Source organism: Eptatretus burgeri, chromosome 8 (assembly GCF_056783735.1).
Source record: "Eptatretus burgeri isolate ZD-2024b chromosome 8, Ebu_testis_v1, whole genome shotgun sequence".
NCBI classification, from domain to species: Eukaryota; Metazoa; Chordata; class Myxini; order Myxiniformes; family Myxinidae; genus Eptatretus; species Eptatretus burgeri.
In genome coordinates, this window is record NC_140968.1 from 98,691,097 (window position 1) to 98,700,226 (window position 9,130).

A 9,130-nucleotide genomic window follows, 5' to 3' on the forward strand; every position below is an offset into this window, starting at 1 on the left:
GATCGAGGATTTGGATGGGGGAAGATAAGAGGTGGTGGTGAATAGCTGTGTTGAAAGCCTGGAGGAAAGAATTGGAAAGAATAGAGTGAGGGGGTTTATTCCAAAGGCGGGAAAAAAGAGGAATAAAAGAGTGAAGGTGAGCAATGATTCGTGATTTTGGTAGTTTTACCAGAAGGGGGTTGTTGGCTGACCTTGAACGCCCTGAGGAAATGTGGTGGGGAGAAATCGCAGAGAGAGCAGGGGGGGGGCAAGGCTGGAGAGGAGACGGTAGAAGACAGAAAGACCACCGACCAACCTGTGGTGATTGAGTGAGAGGCCCAAAGACTCAGCCTCATTGCAGGAGATGCCGATGATCCGAAATGCCCTGGTTTCTACAGCGTGAAGCCGAGAAAGGTGGGAGGCAGGAGCATCAGCCCAGAGGGGAGAGCAGTACTCCATCAGTCTACGGACAAAAGCTTTGAAAGAACTCCATTTAGGGCCACACGTTGACTGCAACAGGAGAGGAAGTCTGCGAGCCATAATGGAGCAAAAGCATCAACAAATCTGTGCCCTCTCCGATTAGTGTGGTGGAATGCAGAATTGTGCTGTTTACGGCTGTCTTGGCAATGTCCACATCAGCATCCCCTCTGCCTGAATAACTGTGCAGCCCACTTTCTTCAGCCGATCGCCTATTAAGGTGATCAGCTGTTGCTTGTTACTGCCGACACATAGGAATTCATCTCTTTTTCCTTCAAATTCAGTTTCTCCGGAAAAGTTCACAATCGGATAGCTGTTGGCTTGTCCCCGTCTCTGCTGAGTGTTATCCTTTATCGAAGGGCCTGCACCATAGCCATCAAAGACAACAGTTGCTGTCCCATAGTGTTTTGTTGTGAAGTCCACATATGCTCTGGCTATTTTGCCATATGTATCTCCCTTCTTGTGCAGCCTCCCTTCTGAACCACCATCAAGAACATACCTTTCAGTCATAAGGTGTGCTGAAGGTGTGGTGTCAGGTACTCCTTCACATGCCAGTGCCTTGGTACAGTGGTCATTGACGGCTTGAGCGAGTTGAGGTTTGTCGGCCTTCCTCAAGATCTTGTTGTCCTCAAAGAGGGATGGAGGGTATGGACTGAGCTCAAAACTCATCACGTCCTCAAGTGACAAATCACCTATCTGGGATACCACCAGGAATCGCTGGAATAGCACACTGGAGTCGATGGTTCTGTGAGGAGCAAACTGGAGAGCATTAGAATTTCCCAGGGTCTTTGCTTTCTCTGTCCTCTTGATGGAGAAGGAAAACACAGGTTGTCCAATCATTCTCTTGATGATTTTGTTCCCAAGAGCTTCATATTCATGCATGTTGATGTCTTCGCTTGTCACGATACCATTTATGATATTTCTCAATGTCGGATCAGAGGAGAAAGGTGAAAATGCATTAAGCTTTGTGCTTATCTTCGAGAGGTCGAATGCAAGTCTTTCAATTCTGGCACCAGTTGCTTCTTTATGCTGTTCGCTTGTTACGTATGTGAGATCATTGAAGTCCTGCATGGTGACGTTGACCTCGGATGTTATGGGGGCTGACATTGTCCACAATGCAAGGTGATCCTCTGTCATCTTACTGCCACGAGTCAAGCCACCGGTGCTCTTTAGTGATCTCATGAGTGTTTGTTCGATGACTGGATCACAGCTGAGGCCTACCCAAAACTGGTTTGTTCGCCGGATCACATGGAAGCCATTTTTGAAACTTCTCATACACATCTGGGTGTTTGCTCTCCAATTCACTCATTTCTTGTATGTAGAGATAAGCTGCTAAGAGAAGACTGAAAACCCTTTTGTTAGAATTTGATAAATGTTGGGTGATTGCCTTACAGAGGTTTGATTATATAGAGACAATTTATTGATTTTACGCCCTTCATTTTTTGCCGCCATCTTGGATTTCAGGTTAAATACCGATTAGATATAAATTTTATTGACACCAGTGGATTGCTGATCCATTAAAACCATGGACCAGAACCAACAATTATGTTTTTATCACAATTATTGAAGAAGTTGTAGCTGTTTTAGTTATTTCAAAGCCCGGTGGTGGCCATCTTGAAAATGACTGTTTTAACCCATTTCCAGATGTCAGATTTTAGTAAATTTTTTTTCTATTGATCAGTATATCTAGTAGGAATGAAAACCACTGAGAAACCTTTTGAAGCAATTTGTTGTGGGTTTGGTGGTTGTTTGTCATAAATTGACCTGACCAAACAATACTAAACATCCTTGATAAGAATTACAAGACGAATATTCCATGGTTCTGTCCCTCTATTATTATTACATTAATGATTATTTGAAGCTGACATTTGATATTAACAATGAATTTACCATTTTTAAGACCATTTTGAACTCCATCTTAGATTTTATGGATGGCAACAAAACATAAATCACCACATAGGTCTATTCGTTTATAATAATCAGGAACGTATATAACAATGAATCCAAATATTAATGTACTGTATAATATTCTTCGTTTCAGGCTGAAATATACAATTTTCTATGATTTTGCCTATTGTGGTGGCCATTTTGGATGTCATCTTGGAATTTAAGCATTGTAACAAGATTCAATCACTGCGTATTAGTTACTAATGAGTATAATGAGTATATTAGTTACTAATGAGTATTAGTTACTGGAGTTACTAATGGTGTGAAGTGGTGGTGGTGGTACAAGTATAACCACACGGTAGGAAGGGGTGGTAGTGGTACGAGTATAACCACACGGTATGAAGTGGTGGTAGTGGTACGAGTATAACCACATGGTGTGAAGTGGTGGTAGTGGGATGAGTATAACCACATGGTGTGAAGTGGTGGTTGTGGTACGAGTATAACCACACGGTGTGAAGTGGTGGTCGTGGTACGAGTATAACCACACGGTGTGAAGGGGTGGTCGTGGTACGAGTATAACCACACGGTGTGAAGTGGTGGTAGTGGTACGAGTATAACCACACGGTGTGAAGTGGTGGTCGTGGTACGAGTATAACCACACGGTGTGAAGTGGTGGTAGTGGTACGAGTATAACCACACGGTGTGAAGTGGTGGTCGTGGTACGAGTATAACCACACGGTGTGAAGTGGTGGTCGTGGTACGAGTATAACCACACGGTGTGAAGTGGTGGTCGTGGTACGAGTATAACCACACGGTGTGAAGTGGTGGTCGTGGTACGAGTATAACCACACGGTGTGAAGGGGTGGTAGTGGTACGAGTATAACCACACGGTGTGAAGTGGTGGTAGTGGTACGAGTATAACCACACGGTATGAAGTGGTGGTCGTGGTACGAGTATAACCACACGGTGTGAAGTGGTGGTCGTGGTACGAGTATAACCAAACGGTGTGAAGTGGTGGTAGTGGTACGAGTATAACCACACGGTGTGAAGTGGTGGTAGTGGTACGAGTATAACCACACGGTGTGAAGTGGTGGTAGTGGTACGAGTATAACCACACGGTGTGAAGTGGTGGTCGTGGTACGAGTATAACCACACGGTGTGAAGTGGTGGTAGTGGTACGAGTATAACCACACGGTGTGAAGTGGTGGTAGTGGTACGAGTATAACCACACGGTACACATAACATTTGAAGGGTAAAGCGAATACCGCGGGTTCGTTATACTCGATATGTACTGTCTCCACTCACTGTGGTTTCTTCGTTTATTTTTAATGGGAATGATCAACGCCGTCCGTCCTCCCTTTGGTGTACGAACTACACCTCGTCATGGACGACAAACCGGACAGGTGAGTTTTGTTTTCATTATTCATGGAACACGTCTGTTCCCAGAAGCTCGAAGACCAATCATCACGAAGTGACGACCCGAATGAGCACAGACCAGTCGCCATTGTTCGGAACTCTCCGTCGATACGTGATCGTATCGGGGGGATCGAACGCCCACACGTACATATGCATCGCGACGTGGGGCCAATGGGACGACGTGTTGACGTCACGCGTTTTTTTTTTCCGGAAGGTCCGTGCGATCTCAGGGAGGAAGTGACCGTTTGTCTTGATCCGAATTACGATCGTAACCGCTCCGTGCCGCTTGGCAATGTCCGAACAGTCGGAGTGCGCTCACAGAGCACTCTCTCTCCCCACGATGGGCCCGAGTCTGTGTTTGCCGACGTTTCCCTTCAGTTTACCCAGTCGGCCGCTCGGCCTGCGTTGTCCTTGGTTTTGAGCGGATTCCTCGAGACCGCGAACGCTTTCAAACGTTCTCAGGATTCAGGTAATCGGAGAACGGGACGACCGAGGGACAAGGTCGCTGTGAGCACGAACAGCTGCTGGAATCCTGTGGTTCTGATTTCGCAACGTTTGTTTGTTTGTTTGTTTGTTTTGTTGTTCAAGCCGTCATGAAACTTCTGGAAAACTCGAGCTTTGAGGCGATTAATTCCCTCCTCACCATCGAGACTGGAGATTGCATGATTACTGGAAGGTAGCGTACTACCCACCACACGTCTCTTTTACTTACAACAACCACGACTCGCAACCACACAACAACAACAACAACAACAACTATGGCCCGTTTACTCACGACCACTACGACATGTCTCTTTCGCTTACAAAAACCACTACTCACAAACACAACAACAACTATAGCCCATTTAACCACACCAACTACCACATGACCCTTTTTTCACTATTCAAACACCATCACATGACTCGTTTTTCACGACTAAAGCACCACCACGTGACCCTTTTTTCACGATTGAACCACCATCACATGACTTTTTTTTTTTCAATACTGAACCACCGGCACTTGACCCTTTTGCACTACTGAACCACGATCACATGATCCGTTTTTCACGACTAAAGCACCACCATGTGACCCTTTTTTCACCACTGAACCACCATCACATGACTCTTTTTTTCACCACTGAACCACCATCACATGACTTTTTTCACCACTGAACCACCACTATATCACCCTTTTTTCACTTCTGAACCTCCACCACGTGACCCTTTTTTCACAACTGAACCACCATCACATGACTTTTTTCACCACTGAACCACCACTATATCACCCTTTTTTCACTTCTGAACCTCCATCACATGACCCTTTTTTTTTTTTACGACTGAACCACCACCACGTGACCCTTTTTTCATGACTGAACCACCACCACGTGACCCTTTTTCACGACTGAACCACCATCACATGACCTTTTTCACCACTGAACCACCACCATATCACCCTTTTTTTCACTTCTGAACCATCATCACATGACCTTTTTTTCACTACTGAAACACCATCACATGACCCTTTTTCACAACTGAACCACCATCAAATGACCCTTTTTTCACTGCTGAACCACCATCACATGACCCTTTTTCACGACGAAACCACCACCACGTGACGCCTTTTTCACGATTGAACCACCATCACACGCTCCTTTTTTCACCACTGAACCACCATCACATGACTCTTTTTTTTCAATACTGAACCACCGGCACTTGACCCTTTTGCACTACTGAACCACCTTCACATGACTTTTTTTCAACACTGAACCACCACCACATAACCCTTGTTTCACCACTGAACCACCATCACATGACCCTTTTTCGCCACTGAACCACCGCCGCATGATCCTTTTTTCACTACTGAACCACCATCACATGACCCTTTTTTCACTGCTGAACCACCATAACATGACCGTTTTTTCATTACTGAACCACCATCACGTGACCCTTTTTCACAACTGATCCACCATCACATGACCATTTTTTCACTGCTGAACCACCATCACATGACCATTTTTTTACGACTGAACCACCGCCACATGACCCTTTTTTCACAACTAAACCACCACCATGTGACCCCTTTTTCACGATTGAAACACCATCACACGATCCTTTTTTTCACCACTGAAACACCATCACATGACTCTTTTTTTTTTTTTCAATACTGAACCACCGGCACTTGACCCTTTTGCACTACTGAACCACGATCACATGACCCTTTTTTCACCACTGAACCACCATCACATGACTCTTTTTTTTTCAATACTGAACCACCGCCACATAACCCTTTTTTCACTGCTGAACCACCATCACATGACCCTTTTTAGCTCGCCTGTTCGAAGAACAGAGAGCTATAGCGATACCCCCAGCGTGAGCGTGAGCGTGAAAATGTTAAAGGTTTTGGTGCAAGTTATTTCCTTTCTAATGTTTTTCACTACCACACTTTTTTTTACTGATTACAATATACAAATACATATCTTCTTCTTCTTCTTTCGGCTGCTCCCGTTAGGGGTCGCCCCAGCAGATCATCCGTATGATCCGCATAGTGATTTGGCACATGTTTTACGCCGGATGTCCTTCCTGACGCAACCCTGGTCACCTCTTACGACACAGGGATATGGTACACCTATTTTAACCGGGGTATACACCGGCCCAGTACACCGGTACTCATTTTGCCGACCTCGGAAGGATGACAGGCTGAGTCAACCCCCTGGTGTATTAATTCAGTGGCCCAACGGGGCTTGAACTCAGGACCTTTTGGATCCCAAGCCGCTGCCCTAACCACTGCGCCAACACCAGGCTCCCAATATACAAATACATATATTGCTTTAAAATTATTTGGATCAGACTTCACTGCAATGCTTTATAAAAAATATTATTGGACGAGTCTTTTAAAAACGAGAAATGTATAAACAGGCGAGCATTGGGTGGCTTTGATTTCACTACTGAACGACCATCACATGACCATTTTTAGCTCGCCTGTTCGAAGAACAGAGAGCTATAGCAATACTCCCGGCGTGAGTGTGTGAGCGTGAAAATGTTAAAATTTTTGTTGCAAGTTATTTTTTCCTTTCTAATGTTTTTATCTTCCACACTATTTTTTTATACGGCCAATATATATATATATATATATATATATATATATATATATATATATATATATATATATATATATATATATATATATATATATATATATATGTGTGTCCTGTCCGTCCATCGGTTCCTGTCTGGACTCTAACTCCCAAAGTTTTCAACTTTCACGTTTCATATTTGGTACATAGATACAGACTGTGGAGACGGTGTCGTGACCTACGCTCGTCATCTAAAGTGGTTGCCATGGCAACCAGGATGCTGTTTTCCACGTCGTAGCACAATTCTGTATATACCTTCTTGTTCGGGCGTATATTGTGCTCACTTGCGCTCTTGTTTCTGATTACAATATACAAATACATATATTGCTCTAAAATTATTTCGATCAGACTTCACTGCAATGCTTTATAAAAAATATTATTAGACGAGTCTTTTAAAAACGATAAATGTATAAACAGGCGAGCATTGGGTGGTTTTGACACCAACTCTGGTATCACTACTGAACCACCATCACATGACCCTTTCTTGCTGCTGCAATTGCAACGACGTGCTCCTTTTTCTCACCACCACAACATGACCCTTTCTCACAATCACAATGCATGCTCCTTTTTAGCTCGCCTGTTCGAAGAACAGAGAGCGATAGAGATAGCCCCGGCATGAGCGTCAGCGTGAGTGTGAGCGTGAAAATGTTAAAGTTTTTGGTGCAAGTTATTTTTTCCTTTCTAATGTTTTTATCTCCCACACTATTTTTTTATTCGCCCAATGTATATATATATATATATATATATATATATATATATATATATATATATATATATATATATATATATATATATATATATCGGGGCGTATTATGTGATACCGGTCGTCCGTCCATCTGTTCCTGTCCACACTCTAACTCCCAAAGTTTTCAACTTTCACGTTTCATATTAGGTACATAGGGACAGACTGTGGAGACGGTGTGTCACGACATACGTTCGTCATCTAAAGTGGTTGCCATGGCAACCAGGATACTGTTTTCCATCAGTTCCTGTCCACACTCTAACTCCAAACACTACATATTACTTTTTATTTTAGATGCATTTATCATGGCAAGGCGAGTACCATAAAATTCGGACCATTGAGCGCATCGTTATATAAGCCGCATCCCCTAAATTAAAAAAAAAATCTGGAATTTAAACACACACAAGCCGCACTGGTTTATAAGCCGCAAATGTTCCACAAAAAAACAAAGTGCAAAAACGTCTGAAAATTAGCCACAAAAAGTGATCGATCTTGCTTTGAGTCCAATCTGAACAGTAGAAACACCCCGACCATCCACTCTCTGTGTGTTAACCCAGTCTTGAAGTTCGTCTTCCAGTTCGGGCCATTGGCATTTCCTACCTCTGAAAGCCTTTGTTGACTTTTTGTAGCGAGAAAGTTCGCCCCTCTGTGAGTTTTGAATGCCTCGTGTGGACCTCTTGTTTTCTGATTACAATATACAAATACATATATTGCTTTAAAATAATGTGGATCAGACTTCACTGCAATGCTTTATAAAAAATATTAATTATTAGATGAGTCTTTTAAAAACGATAAATGTATAAACGGGCGAGCATTGGGTGGCTTTGACACCACTCTGGTTATTACTACCGCACGCATGACTGACTGACTGACTGACTGACTGCACCTTCGTCATTACCACAACCATCAGGATGTTCCCCTTTTTGTGCTTTCTTCAATCACATTGTTCAATTTGGTTTAACTTGTTGAATGTAATAATTGTGATCCGTACTTGGTGTTGGAAGTTGCAACACACGAACACATGCACATATACATGAATGAACAAGATGATGAATGCTCCCAAGTTGCGTGTCTGTGCATCATGCGTGTACTAAGGGTGACGACTGAACCCCGACTCACAACCAGACAACAGACACGATGGCATGTTTACTCAGGACCACTAATACATGTCTCTTTTCCTCAAAACAACCACTATGCACAACAACCACTATGGCAAATTGATAAAAAAAAACAAACCTTTTTTCCCCATTATTTTTGTGTATGGCAGCTTGGCTGCCGGGTATCTATCATTTTGTTGGGGCGCGACTACGCCGCTGATGCTGTGCCCCTATACCAGTACACTGGTACTCATTTCGCCAACCTCGGAAAGATGACTGGCTGAGTCAACCCTACCTGGTGTTAATTCAGTAGCCAACGGGGCTCAACTTCAGGACCCGAAGATCCCAAGCCAGCAACCCCAACCACGAAGCTAACACCAGGCTTAACAAATAACAACAAATCGATAAACAAGAAGACG

General features: G+C 43.5%; 1 protein-coding gene across 2 annotated transcripts in view; it reads left to right on the plus strand.

Annotated features, from left to right (window-relative positions):
* The first annotated feature begins 3,929 nt into the window (after nucleotides 1-3,929).
* MAF1 (MAF1 negative regulator of RNA polymerase III) overlaps nucleotides 3,930-9,130 on the plus strand; it is a 22,733-nt gene continuing 17,532 nt past the window's right edge. The window contains exons 1-2 of one of the 2 annotated variants that reach the window (XM_085893199.1): nucleotides 3,930-4,228; nucleotides 4,348-4,435. In XM_085893199.1, the coding sequence (XP_085749325.1) occupies nucleotides 3,931-4,228; nucleotides 4,348-4,435 (386 nt within the window). In that variant the 5' untranslated portion in view covers nucleotide 3,930. The remainder of the gene's footprint in view (nucleotides 4,229-4,347; nucleotides 4,436-9,130) is intronic. The other variant, XM_085893197.1, reaches the window with a different exon arrangement.